Source organism: Cupressus sempervirens, chromosome 2 (genome assembly GCF_028749045.1).
Source record: "Cupressus sempervirens isolate cs-2001-9-10 chromosome 2, ASM2874904v1, whole genome shotgun sequence".
Classification (NCBI taxonomy): Eukaryota; Viridiplantae; Streptophyta; class Pinopsida; order Cupressales; family Cupressaceae; genus Cupressus; species Cupressus sempervirens.
The window spans coordinates 223552276-223567510 of NC_143119.1; the positions used below are offsets into that span (position 1 = coordinate 223552276).

At 38.2% G+C, this 15235-nt stretch overlaps 1 protein-coding gene across 2 annotated transcripts in view; it reads right to left on the reverse strand.

The window, feature by feature from the left end:
• RECQI1 (RECQ helicase l1) overlaps nt 1-15235 on the reverse strand; it is a 151358-nt gene that overhangs the window by 45054 nt on the left and 91069 nt on the right. For both annotated transcript variants that reach the window (XM_089813278.1, XM_089813277.1), the window contains exons 5-8: nt 10274-10370; nt 10061-10104; nt 9753-9867; nt 9288-9641 (exon numbers count right to left, since the gene is read on the reverse strand). In XM_089813278.1, the coding sequence (XP_089669404.1) occupies nt 9288-9641; nt 9753-9867; nt 10061-10104; nt 10274-10370 (610 nt within the window). The remainder of the gene's footprint in view (nt 1-9287; nt 9642-9752; nt 9868-10060; nt 10105-10273; nt 10371-15235) is intronic.

The window sequence follows — 15235 nt, forward strand, 5'->3', positions numbered from 1 at the left end:
AGCAGTTCGAAAAAACAGGCCAAAAAAGCAGTTCGAAAAAGCAGGCCAAAAAAAGCAGTTCGAAAAAAAGCAGTCCGAAAAAAGCAGGCCGAAAAAGCAAGTCCGGAAAAGCAATTCAAAAAAAAAAAAGCAATCCGAAAAAGCAAATTCGAAAAAGCAAAGAAAATTATTACAGCCATCTACAATCAGGGGCAGCAGCTAGAGAGGCACGACTTGGGCACTTGAGGAGGTTATTTTCTGTTCAGTGGTATTGCAATACATCTATTCTCTAAGGCGACTTCATATGCCAGGTCTGATATGTATTTTTCATAGTTGCCTTTCACTATAGAGTGCTGTTGTAATTGTCATTTCGTATCAGACCTATCATTCATTAATAGATACATCATTCATTTTTACATTCCTCACAATGGTATCAGCAATCCATGGCTTTAGTTGTATTTAATCATGCATGTGATTAGCATACTGTTGTAGGGGAGTATTGAAGTTAGATATTTAGTGTTGCATTAGTTTTCATTGGTAGCTGTAGGTGCATATTACTTTACCAGCAATCATCATATTTTGATATCTTTGTAAATGCCAAGAGTCTTGGCTAACTTAGTATGAATATTGTATTGGATACTCATTCTCAATTAAGGAGATACAATTGTTGGTCATTAATAGTTGTCTTTGAGCGTTAATATATCATTTTTTATCAGCCAGTTAGCTTGCATACCAACTATTTGTTAAAATACCAGTTGGCTGTAGGTGATCATTTTCAGAACTCATATATGCATTCACCATTGCCAAAATTAGTTGCATATTTATGTTAGGTCATTGTTTAGACAATTTGGAGTCTTTTGTAAGCATTTTCTTTGAGGCAAATCCAAACATGAACCACTGCAGCAATCTAAAAAGTTATATCAATTAGATGACCCTTGCTTGCAAAGTGTTTGACGAAATGTCAAACCACTGAAGTATAAAGATTTTTGGTGTTTGAAGAAGTTATAACCTATTGGGGTTATTACATTTTGAGGCTCCTCCAAGGGGCAAGTTGGCAGACGGGGAGCCTCCCATATTCTATTGGCGACACTTGGATACAGAAGGATTACGAGTCGAATGAGGACAGGTGTCGGGATTACCTCAGGACTATGAAGTCTGCATTGAAGAAGGGACACGATGTGGCAATTCAGGCTCTAACTCGGCAGAGAGAGTGGCATTTGATTCAAGCATATATTTCTAGGGTTTGTCCTCGACGATTTCAGACTTGTTTTGTAGACAGGGGTTGGCCGGCGGTGGAGACAACTGAGATGTTGGCAGACTAAGCTACTGAGCCAGAGTTGGGACCCAGTGACACCCCTCTGATGAAGTTGGCACATGAGATTGTGGGATTGTACAAGGATGTTTACTATGCTCGTCGACATGCAGAGACGGACAGGGTTGCAGCAGAGAGATCATTGGCAGCTGAGAGAGAGGATAAAGCAAGGCTAGCCGCCCACTTGGTCACCCAGCAGGCAGCATGGGCCGCAGAGCGGGCGGCACTATTGGCAGATATGGTAGCAGTGGTGCAGGAGAGGGACATGGCTAGGCAAGGTACAGAAGCGGCTGTCCGAGATAAGGATGCGGCTGAGCACGAGATGCAATTAGCTAGGAGGCAGGCTATGGACGCTGCGCTTCTTCTAAAGGAGGCCGTCGAGGTTAATTCTTAGATTCAAACATATCTCCGCATCAGGACAGAGCAGATGTATGAGTTACGTCGCCAACAACACTCTTCTGGGACGCCCCCTTCTCTCTAGTATTTCTTTTGTTGTCTGTAAGTCGTCTCCTAATTTTGTTAGTCGTCAGGAGACGACTTTTCTTTTTGGGGGAGATGGTGTCAGCCGATTGGATAGTCTCGGCGAACGGAATGATTGTCGTCGGTGTTTTGTATTTTGTAACCGACGAGTAAATAGTTTGTATCGGACATAATATTTGTGGCCGACGGACTCCTTCGGGAAGGTTCGACAGATAGTATTTATATCCCGTCTGGGATCATTGTAAATCATCTTCTATTACTCATCTTATGAAGCATAATGTATGTCTAGCATATGCGAATATAATTCTGCTGTTCGTGTTCATTGTCTGTATGCATTGTTTTAATTTACCGTACGGTAAACGCTTGATAGGGCAAAAGGTAATAATAGGAACCCAACAATTTGTTTTAGACTATGGTTATAACCGTGGAGAAAAAAGGATATGATGCTTTATTAGGGAGAGAATGGTTGGTCGCAGCAAAAGCTGCCCATAACTGGAAACAGAACACGATATCTATTGAGACTGAAGGAAGAAAGTACATCATAGATCTTAGGAACCAGTCAGTAAGTCAAGACTTGGCATTAGACTCTGAAGGAGAAAACTATGAAGGGATGGAACCAGATGAGGAAGGGGTGCTCAGACTAGGGGAATGCTTAGATGACGACACAAATTCCCTTAATGGATTATTCCAATGGCAAATAGTAGACTATGAAGTTTTCCACGCAAAATGTAATACGTTACAAATACAAGACTCTCAGCCGGTAGGAAGGTATCCGGAGGAGTACACGGAGTATAAAGAGAATGGGGCAGTAAAGTCATCTACTTGGGATAACAAACCTATCAGAGACCTCATAAATGGGTCTTAGTTAAAGGCGTACGAGAGACGGAGTAAATTGGCAAGTACCTATTTTATAAATACAGAAGAGGAAAAAAGACAAAAAACAAAAACGTGAAAGTGACCAAAAAGGAAAAGATACACTAAGTCTTTATAAAGAGACGGATTTTTAAAAATTCCTATAATTGCCAAAGACGAAAACAGAATTGCTCGAGAAGGACAAGAAGAGGCAGTTGAAGTGACCGTACAGACTATCGTACAACAAGAGGGAAGGAGAGCAGTAGCCGTACGGGCATCAGAGCAGACACAAGAATTTGTACAGACGATCGTACAAGCAGCGAGAAGGGTGGATGGAGCAGTAGCCGTACAACCATCAAAAAGGATAGAAGAAAAACTATTAAGGCCGAACAAGACAGAGAAGACCACCATATGACAACCTTGCGTACGACAAACTTGTGTACGGAAAATCAGAAGGCAACTTCCCATATGCGAACACATCCTAACAGATATCACAAAATGCTTTACGCAAACACATCCCTTTTGTGTAGCCCTCCTTTTCACAATTTGTGCACCATAGTTCCCTCACTTCTCTTTTCTCTTCTTTACTTCCTGCTACCTCTTTAATAACCTCATCATATCTTTCCTCGATGCTTGGATTGTCTTGGATTCATTCCCTCTTTTGTTTGAGCTTTCACTTCTACTTCCATGCCTCTTGGCTTTGGAAGTTTTGTTTTCACTTTTTATATCTATTGCACGGGTATAGGCGTCCACATGGGATGATGGTTGTACTATTTTTATCTTTTTTCTTAGGGATGACGTCAATCCTTCAAGCTTTCCTATTAATTCCTTCAGTCTTCTACTATACGCTCTGACAGATTCATTCTTTCCTTGCCTTGTATTATAGATCTCTATTACTATTTCATCATCGTCTCGAAGGCGTCTGAATTCTTCCTCAAAGGTTGCATGGAAATTATTCCATGTGTTCTTCTTGCCTGCCTCCAAGTCAATATACCAGTCAATGGCTATACCTCTTAGAGTGGCAAGAAATGCTTTTAGCCATTCATTTGCATCATTCTCTCCATTGGCTTACCATATGGTTATACATGTTTTGCAATGACGTGCAAGGTCCTTCGAGCCTTCCCCTGTGAATCTAGGAAGTTTATGTTTGTCTATTGCCATTCTCCTACTTTTTCCTCCTTTCTCTCCTGTTGGGACACTCCCTCCTGTCGGAATGCTCCCTCTTGAAGGAACCCTCCCTCCTGAGGGACTAGATTCCTCGTTGCTTGCCCAGCACTATCTCCTTCTCCTAGGCTAGAGTTTTGTTCTTGTAGATGCTCTCTACGTGCAGGGGTTTCAGGGTTTCTACACCCTCCCTTCCTTCCTGGTGTCTTAGATATAGAAAAATTGTCTATTCCTTTGATTGTGTTCTCAATCAACCCTTCTTCAATTTGGAATTGGTCCACTTGTCCTCTTAAATGATGACGTCTTTCCTCCTGCTGTTGAAGTTCTAACATTCTCAAGACGACCTCCTACTGAGTTTCTTCCTCTAGCACTCACCTCAGATATTTATTTGGAAGTAGAGGCATGAATTGGTATAGTGCCTATTTATCTTTCTTGAATTATCACACTCCTCCAATTCCCATGTCCTTTTGGCGAACTGTTGGAGCACTACTTGTCTTCTTCGGTCTCTTTTTGTTTCTGCTCTTTCTTTTTCCACACGTACCAAGTTTCTTAGCAATAGTCGAGGGATTTGTCCAAGTAGATCATACACCGTTGGTGGTACCGAAAGTTTGTCCTGTACCGTGCTCTTTGGAACCGCTCTCCTATGGGCTTCCCTTTGCACGTACTGGTCGACAGAAACTTCTTAGGCCACCAGATCGCATGTCAACTGATCTTCTTTGGATATTTCCTCCTCTTCACCGTCACTATTCGTTACTTGTATATGTGGTAGAAAGGATCTTCCAAATACTCCATCCTGTCTCGCCGACAACCTCTAGGTTCAAACTTAGGTAACAACGCCAAAATGTAGAATGGCTATGAACACAGAAAAAATGCAACTTAGATTCAATAGTACCAATAAAACTTTATCACTCCTACCAAGAATTCCAGAATGTCAAGGAATTATTCCAACTTTATTGATACCAAAACAACATGAGTACATTGCTCATAACTCACAGTTCTTATAACATAGTCAGTTGGTTGGGAAAACCCAACAAACGCATCCCCTCGCTTCCTCAGTATCCAACCCAACAAAGATGAGTTAATGCTTAACACACTCAGTGCACCCGATCACCCCCACCGCTGGCACAGCACTGCCACACCCGTCCACATCCTTGTACAGTACTCAAGTACTTGGGGGGGGGGGGGGGGGGGGGGGGGGGGGGGGCAGTACCTAGGGACTGCCTAGGCACCCACGATCGCAACTAGGATGTGACAGGGTATGACTAAGAGTGGAGGCCAAAAAAGTAAAAAAAACATTATTTTAGTTTCCAAATTTCCCTAACCTATGTGGGTTCCAAATAGGACCCTCTAGGTCTTGAAAAGTCATTCAAACTTCAGTTGGCATTCATATTTGACATTTCTATTTTTGCAACAGCTGAGAGCAAAGTGAAAAGAAGAGTTTGGAAGAGTGAGAAGTGTTTGAGAGAGCTTGGAGAGTGATTTCGCAAGTGATTGCAAGATCTCTTAGAAGAGGAGCAAGAAGATTCAATCTTGCAAGTGATTTCAGCGAGCACAAGGTAGGTTTTTAATTCTTTTTAGTTTTCCTTTGTTTTGCATTCTAGTTTGTTGCAATTTTTTTCAAAAACTACATGTTCAAATTTGTCATTAGAAATTTAGAATGCATTATTATTATTTTTTTTGTTGAAATTTCAATTTTGAATGCATAATGATAATGGCATTATGCTGAAAATACGAAATAGTTTTTGGTTATTAAGTTTTAACTTTTTAACTTCTGCTGAAACTTATTTCAATTTCTAAACTAGGCTGAAAGTAGTTAGTTTTTTTTTAAATTTCTAAACTAGGCCGAAAGTAGTTTTTTTTAAATTTACTAATTGGGCTGAAACATATGATTTTGTGAAATGCAGTGTATAAATGCCCTATAGTCAAAGTGTAGAAGACATGGATGTGCATTAGGAAAGTCAAAGTGCTAGTTTATCCAAGTACGATCCTGAGCATGAGAATGATCCGGAGGAAGAATCTAAACCTCCTTATGTTACAGCAGGACCAGCTTCTACTGATTGCCCCTTTGATACTTTGGCATCATTTGCTAGGGGTCCCTTTGATCCCAAATCCCCTCTAAAACAATTTTCTATCAGTGTATCACTTCCTAGAGCTACAAGTGGCGGTACACATAAATAGAAATGCAATTTTTGTGGTGCAAAATGGCATGGCAGCATTACAAGAGTTAATTCACACCTTCTCTTTTGGATTGGATATGGTGTGTCATATTCCTTGCAAATGCTAAAACATGTTGAGTACAGAATTGGACTAAACAAATTGTGGGGAACTCCTGACAATACTACAATTCCAGTGCCTAAATCTTTAGCTGGTAGTAAGCAAGTTTCGACAATTTAGCAGTTATAGGGGCAGCGAGATGCTTCTACATGTATCTTGCATTAGAGAGTTGGGACATATTTAGACTCCGCTTCCATTCCTTCATCTATTCAGAGTTTAGGAGGGGACAACAACAAGTGTAAAAGAAAGGCAGGAAGCTCTAGCACAAATAACCCCACTACTGATTTGTTTAATGTGCAAGAAAAGGAGAAGCTAGAGGATGTCATTGTTGAGTTCTTATTTGCCAATGGCATCCCATTACATGTTGCTCGATCTCCCTACTATAAGAAGATGATATCCATGGTGGCAAGGGACAAAGGGCCATCATTTGTGGCACTTGGTGAGCACAAGTTGAGAACCAGAGTCTTCGATAGGCTGTATAAGAAGGTTGGGATTTTGATGGAGAGGATGAAGGCACATTGGATGTAGTCTAGTTGCAGCTTTATTATGGAGGGCGAATGGACATTAGATGTCATCCACTCATCAACATCATGGTCACATGTGTTGAGGGCCCATACTTTCTAAAGGTAGTTGATTGTTTAGAGTGTCATAAACATGTTGATTTTCAATTTCACATCCTTAGGGAGGCCATTGGGGAGGTTGGACCACAAAATGTGGTCCAAGTGGTGACAGATGTTTGCAAATGTGTGCAAAGTTGTAGGGAAGCTTATTGAGGCAACCTATAGACATATTTGGTAGACTCCATGTTGTGTGCATGCCATTAATAATGCACTCAAAGACATGGGAAAGATTGACTAGATTAGACAAGTGGTTAATGATGGTAGAGAGGTGCACATGCATCATCATACTTCAAATGCACTCTTCAGGGGCTTCATGAAGGAGTTCCTGAAACCAATTGGGACTAGATATGCCTCCTATTACATTCTCTTGGAGAGAATGCTTGAATTTCCAAGAGCCACTGCAACTTATGGTTATGACACAAGAGAGAAATCAGTGGGCTAAGTCCAAAACAAAGCAAGGGAAGAGGATGAAGGAGATAGTGAAGAGTGATCAGTTTTGGGCTGATGCAAAATACACAATCTCCATTATTTCTCAAATTTTTGAGGTCATCAGATATGGTGATAGAGATTTACCTACCCTTGGAGAGGCTTACAAGTGCATCGATTCCATGCTTGGCTAGATGAAGGTTGTTGTGTGTGAGAGCGACCCCACTGGCATTCTATACTGAGCACATTGAGCCTATCATTCACCGCAAGTGGGAGAAGCTTAATACTCCTTTGCACATGGCTGCCTATGCATTGAATGCTAAGTGGTACATTCCTAGGCCTGGTAGAGTTACACCACTTCAAGATGATGACGTGAAGGTCGGATTCTTCTAATACATTGGGAAGATGTTTGATGATGAGATTACTGCCCAGATTCACCTAGAGTGGACCGAATTTGTCACTTTTACAGGTAATTCAAATTGTTAATTCAATATTCATTACTAGTAGTATCTAGAGATTACTAATATTACAAATTAAAATTTTTAATTAATTAATAATTTTACTCGGGTATATTTATGAGACATGACAGTATGTTAAAACTTATTATGTTCTAGGATACTTGGGCAAAATGAATCTTAGAACTATGACACAAAAGCATCCCATATTGTGGCGGAAATGTCATGGATCACAAAGGGCAAAGATTACCACACTAGCCACCCGATTCCTTTCTCAAGTTTGTAGTTCGTCATCTTTATAAACTATTCAAGTTTTCTAATTTACTGATTCTCACAATGACCATTTGCTTGCTATTTGAAGTTTCTAGTTCCTTGGCTTTAGATGAATTGGTCTACATACAGCTTCATCCACTCTCTTAAGAGGAATAGACTTACCTCCTAGACAAAGAAGAAGCTAGCTTTTGTACACAATACCTTGTGTATCATAGATCGCAAGATACGTGGGAACAAAGAGATCCTAGTAGCGTGCAAGGATGTAGAGTTGGAGGATCCAGCTCAGGTTGATGAGAATAAGGTTGCAGCAAAAACTAATGTAGGGCTAGTTGGTGTTCCTTTCACAATTATGGATGAGGAGGCTCGGGATATTGAGTCCAGTAGTTCTCGTGATGAGGACTTTGGCATTGGGGATGATTAGTCATTAGAGGCCTCCAATTGATACATTTTGTCATTTTGATGTGTTGCTGATTTTAGATTTTGAAATTGTCACATTTATAGAACTTTGTAGTTCTAGGTTTGTACTCACTTTGAGTTTGATATTGACCATGATTCATTATATCATGCCATGGTACTCTCATTATTCAGATATTGAAATCATGATCAGCTTTACACTTTGTGATGCATAATATTTACTGCATATTTGATTACTATGTTTAATGTTGAATAGTTCTTGTTTATTTTGCTATGTACAAACTTCAATTATATTGTGTTCATTGTGTTATGTTGAAACATCTTTTCCTAATTACCAATTTAAGTTATATATGTATAATGTGTAGGAGACCCACCGCACCCCGCCCCCCCAACCCCCCACCCCACCCCCCCCCCCCCCCCCCCCCAACCCTCCCCGAACCCCTATCGCCGTCTCTCTTGTTGTCCCCAAATTGAAAGTCTTTTTTGTTTACGCCTGAAAGTCATCCCGCCGCCCTATCATCCCCCTGCATCAGTTTTACACTGAAAAAAATTAAAGAATTTTCAAAGAAGAATTGTGTCATGTTGAGACCATTATTCATAAAAATTGAGAACGCCATCTTTGAAGTGAGATTTGCTAGGACCTTCTTCAGCCTCCTCTAATTCTTCTGGGGACTTGTCCATTCGTAAGTCATGGCCTCTCCTAAATCCCCCCACTGTTAATGGGTCAAGTGTATCGTTCTCCAACAATTCCAAGTGTATCCATCACATTGGGTCAAGATGAATTTGCTGTTTCTTCCAGAGATAATCTGAGGCCTATAAGAGTAGATCGTCTGATCAAAGACACTATTTAATGTCATTTGACAACTAATATGAGCATCAAAAATTGGAATATAGCTTGTAGTTGCAAGCTAGAGTACACATACCCTTCTTTTGAAACACATACATGAAAAATTATGACACACACCATACTCATAAAAGAATAAGTAAGCATAAAACATAAATAAAAATGATCAAAATGCAACAATTCAAATAACTTACAACATCAGCTTTGTCTATGCCCATTCCAAAGGCAATAGTGGCGCACACCACTTGCACTTCACCATTGTGCCATCTTTTCTGGACTTCCATTCTCCCACGAGCTGAAAGCCCTGCATGGTAGTATACAGTCTTGATCTGAAACTTATCATTTAAGTATTTGCAAACATCCATGCACTCATTTTTTGATAGGCAGTAGATGATTCCACACTGTTGATCGAAACGCTCCCTGATTGTTTTCCCAAGCTGATCTAAAGGGTCCTTACTTTTCCCAACTACCTGATATGTGAGATTTGGACGATCAAAACTTGTTTCAAGCACAAGAGCATGAGGAATTCTCAAAACCTTCAATATGTCCTGCATAACAGAGTTACTAATCAAGAATCGATGAAACTTATTCTCTGCATCAACGACATTCAAAAAAAAAATCTTTAAATCAAGCATTCACTATAACATCATTGTCAGTACCTCCCGCACTGCTCGAGTTGCAGTGGCTGTGAGTGCCATCAATGGCACATTTGGATATCTCTGTTTCAAGCGTCCTAACTCCCTATAATCGGGTCGGAAATCATGACCCCATTGGCTGCAAAATTATAAAAACCTTGTAAGAGAAGGTCAGATGGCATAATGTGAGATTAAGGAACCAGATCTTAAAAGAACATGTATTTGATTGATTTGCCATTTCTGGAAGTGATCTATGTAACTTGAATTTACTGCAAAGCTGAGTATACCACTCTATACAAGCGAGCTGTATTAAACTCATTTGAAAGGATTACCTCACACAGTGTGCCTCATCAATAACAAAACGAGCAAGTTGTCCCTGTGACAATGACAATTTGATAGATTAAAATACAATAAACATCGCAATTTCAATATTTCATTAAAAATATTCCAGGCTTATCATAGTGATATTATAAGGATACCTGCCACAAACACTTCATTGATCCAGGCTATCATTTCTACACACATAATTGAGTAAGAAAATATACCTTTTGCTGCAAGGATGTTAAAATATCTTGAAAAGACATACTTCCGGCAATCTTTTCAGGAGTCACATACAATAATTTGCATGATGGTTTAAATTTCCTATCAGACCAAGCATAGAGATTAAGATGACCTGTTAGATCAAGTAAATAAACAGAAAGATTGTAACTGCCAGCACATGTAGAGTCCTATCCAAAAAAATAAAACCTGAAAGATTTTCGTATGAAAGCGAGGTTATATCATAAACATAATGACAGAGCTGCCTGAAATAAAAATGGTAGTATGCGAGCTAGAGATGATTTAAAGCACTAAACAAACATTTAAAATGCACCTAGTTAAGTATTCAAATCTCAGTCAAACATGTGATATTCACCAGCAAAAAGTAAGCTTCAAAGCCAAAAAATGCCATAAATTCTATATTTTGCTATATTAGATTACTTTCAAAATATATATATATATATATATATATATAAGTTGTAACAACAAACTGTTACACTTCAGTTGCATATAATTGTCTGCAGCCCATCTCATTGGTAATTTATTATAATGAGATTAATACTGTTGTATATTATAATGTTTCTTTAATGGTCATCTTAGTTAGTGTTTAGTTCGTTAGGTAATTTCTATTTTTCATCTTTTGTTCGCGATTGTTTCTTTTAGAAACATCATCATCTTTGTAAATTTATATAAGGAGTTTCCATCTCCTCTATGTAATACAACTACAACACATCTATTTACCAAAACACCCCCCTTGTAATGTCCCCTTCCTTTATCTCTTGTTTTGACTAACTTATTATAAAGAAAATTGTATGAGATGGTTAATTTGTTCACCCTTATATGAATAATTATATTGAATGCCAAACATATCGGTGTAAAATGACAATATCCTTATTTATGTTCTACTACCTTGATGTTATTGCTACCAAGAAAGATTAGTCTATGATCATGTATGGATTCCATGAATTCTAATGAATAACACTTGTTTTCTAGATTATGATTGTTGATATGTGTGATGACCCAATTGATGATCTTGGAAAAGAATTATTTGAATCTGGTTACCCCTATCTTTATATTCTCTTATTAATGCAATGAATCTGACTTAATCACTTGGTCTAAGAGCTTGATACCAGAATAAAAATGTTCACTGGCTACAGTATAAACTATAGACAAAATAGTCATCCTTTTTCATGACCTTGTATATTGTACTCTAAACTAATCTAATTTATATAACTATGCATGTGATGGTCTTCCTACTGTCATGTATTCCTTTCATCTATCCAGATGAGAAGCACTGTTGAACATATCCACTTACTATTGTATATATTTCTGGATTTAAGATATTGACCAGTCTCTATGTTTCTATTCCTCCTCTGATCTTTATAATCAGTTGCTTTGAATCCAAATAACCTTCAATTTATTTAAGTGATCCATAATGTTCTTTGTCTGTGTTGATTATTCCCCAATTGGTAGTGTCTCATGTTTAGATATTCAACCTTTGTCATCATAAGATCCTTATATGTAATGTCTCTGATTTAGCAGGTCTCCGGAGTGTGGGTTTGTCAGCTCATTATCATGACCCTTGTAAGCTTATATCTAGATTTGGGGATCTTTGTCCTGAGATTGCTATTTTTGGACTTACTATTTTTAGTAAGTTACTCATGGCCAGTTGCTATTTCAAGATGGTCATCTGGTTTTGGATATTTGGTATCTCTTTGCATTTTAATTGGTGAGCTTGTCGGCTTAATGATTATCTAATTCACATTTAATAATCATAGTACATTATATTATAAAGTGTCATGACTTTATATTATAAAGTTACTTTTTAAGCAGAAAGTGTGAGAGTGAAGCTGGATGGCTCAATTGTGTATAAATGCAGCTTTTTGATGAGGAGAGATCATCTTGAATATTATATATTTTCTTGCTCTTTTCATTGCCTAAGGGTTTTGAAGAAGTTTTGAGTTTTCCATCGATAATTGTGCTGAGGTGAACAATTATCTAAACCTCAAACTGTATCTACTGTGGCTTCGGAGATTACTCATTCTGAAGGAAATCGTTGGTGTTGGGATTGCAAGTTGATAATCAATTTGCAAATCGATTGTAAGGTTTTATTGTGTGACTGCCCACTCTGAAGGTTGCGTCTGAGATTCATTGTTGGGAGTCACGTCTGGAGTTGTTGCTGCTATACGCCCAAGGTGGTAGACGGATTGATTGATATTCTGGTTGGCAGATCAAACACATAGACAGACTGAAATTTACAATGCCCAACGCAAGGACTGTGGAATCTGCAAAAACGTCATTGTTGGACGGTATCACCTGGCCGCTAATTCACATCTGGTGTGACACGCAGGGTTATCAAATGCACTTGTGAGTTTGGCGTTAGTATTTCTTCAATGTATGCTGCGTTGAGGAATCATCTTATTACATAGCGTGGCCTCTTCCTTTCAACCGGCAAGAGCAAGATTATAGACTACGGATTTGATCAGGTTCTACCACTGTTTTAAGTTGGAAATTCAGTTATAATATTGTATAAGATTCTATCATTTTCTTTTAGTTACAAGTGATGTTAAAAGGGTAGTCGTTGAGAAGAATTGTTTTGTACTCACCATATCCACTGAAAATCAAATAAAATCAAGAACTTTGTTCCTTTTTTTTTGGTAATTCTATTGGAGCCGACTTTGAGTATTTATATTATCCCTAAAGCCTCTGTAAAAATCTCCTGCTCAATGGTCAAAGTTTATGCAGATTAAAATTCGTTTTGTTTATCGCCCGTCTGATAGAAATGTTTTTCGCTACCAAATCCATGTCTCTCCTACATTCTCCTTTAGCTTTTTGTCACTCAAACTTGAAGATATCCACTACTTGGCATACCATTTGAACTCTTAGATTTTTGGGATTCCCTTCCCAACTCATATGTCGATGTCTCGATAAATCATTTCCTTGTTTATCAATGGGGCAATAATTATGCTTAGATTGATTTGGAAAAGGTGATACCTACTGGGACAAGGCCAAATAGTGTGATCATTGTGACTCTTTCTTCCAATCTTTTCTAACATTCGTTCCTTCCCAAGTATCTCTATATTAGAAACGACGTGAATCCTATGTAATTTCTGAAGTTTAATCCATTATTTAATCTCCCCTCAATCTCCCACTTAGTTTCTATCTTGCACTACTACGTTTGGTATATCCTATCTATATGTCATTCCTTGCGCTTATTTATGCGTATGAACTCTTAGTGTTGAACGTGGAGTCGGGTCCCTTAAAATGCTCCTGCTCTCTCTTCATTCCTGTCCCTAACTAGGTATCTCCTTGGCTCCATTACATTCTCCATATGTGTTATATGTCTGGATGAAGTAGTTTGAATCTGTAATTGCAAGCTGATGTGAATCAATGCCTTCTTGATTGTATGCTTGGTCGATATCTATAAGTCTTCCTCCCATAACTATCTTCGCGTTGGATAATATAATATGCTGCCTGAATTTGGTGATATGCAGATGATTCCCCCCTTCCGCTTATTTGGTTCTTTTCTTAAATATGTGCCCGTGTGAGCTGGGAAAGGTTGCGACCCATTCTTGCATTGCAATTATTTATATTAGTTGTTTTATGTTTATTAGACCCTATTATAATGTTTGCAATCCATATTTTTCAAATAACATAATTATATGTTAAATATATATATATATATATATATATATATATATATATATATATACACACACATTAGTTGCTATTGAATATATATTGTACTGTATAATTTGGATAATAATATATTATAGGATATTATTATTAATTATTTAATTTTAATCAACATAATTATTATTACATTTAATTAATTAATTTGTTTAATCTATATTTAAACTCTATTATTATTAGAATCCATCTCAAAAATGGGGACATTACACCCCTCCCCACCATTTATGGGATCAAACAAGTTAATCTCTCTAAGGATTTGAGTGAACACGTAAAGTGGAAGCTTTCCAACAAGGGCTGGGTAAAGATATATGTTGACAGGGCAGTCAAAGGTAATCCAAGCTTTGCTTGAGCAAGATGTGTTATCAGAGACCACGAAGGGAAAATCTTGAGATTACTTGACAAGAAGTTAGGCGAAGCTACTAATATTGAAGCAAATTTCAAGAAGCTTTAATGAGAGAAAACATCAAAAGAAGACTGGAGTTTCAAAAGCTACATGTAGAGGGGGACTGACAAATAGTCATTAATAGCAACAAAGGTAGGAAGAAGTCCAAAGTGGGAACTGGACCACTGGCTGACACAGATTTTCTTCGCTAAAGCTTCCTTCAAGAAATTCATTGTCTTGCATATATTCCAAGAGGGCAACAATGTGGCATATAACATGGCATAAACCTCAGTTGAGTTGGTAAAGAAAAACAAACAACTATAATGAGCTTGCTTGACAATAAATCCACTACACTGAAAAAAGCATTTACATATCAAGTTCTGATAATCACAAGCATGGCAAGGTTATGACCCCAATAGCAAATTCACGAGCTCAATAAAATTAGAGAAAGGTACTGTATACAAGATCTCTCAACCACACCTCCTCTTCGAAGCCAATGAAGTCAAGTTGGCTGCTAGATGTTGTTGTGCCAAATCATTGGCAAGCATTTGAATCAAAATGCCTAGTACCCTACAAGCTAAACTCGACAGGCAAGCTTCGGTTCCATCTCAATGTATGTGCAGCATGATTTGTAGAGCAAATGTCATTCAATAAAGGAGGCCAATCAAGATGAAAAAGCAAGAGTGGCTATCATGAGCTATAAATAACAAAATATGAGCATTATCATGAGTACAAGTCACCATGCGCCCAAAAGAATGATGCAGATTGAGCCTACAAGAACTAACATGTGAATTTCAAAAAAATATTGTAGCACATCTACGCAATAGCCTAAATGACCATAGTAAGCCTTTGCTCACAATAGATGTTGACCAGCCAAGGAACTACACCAAGCAAA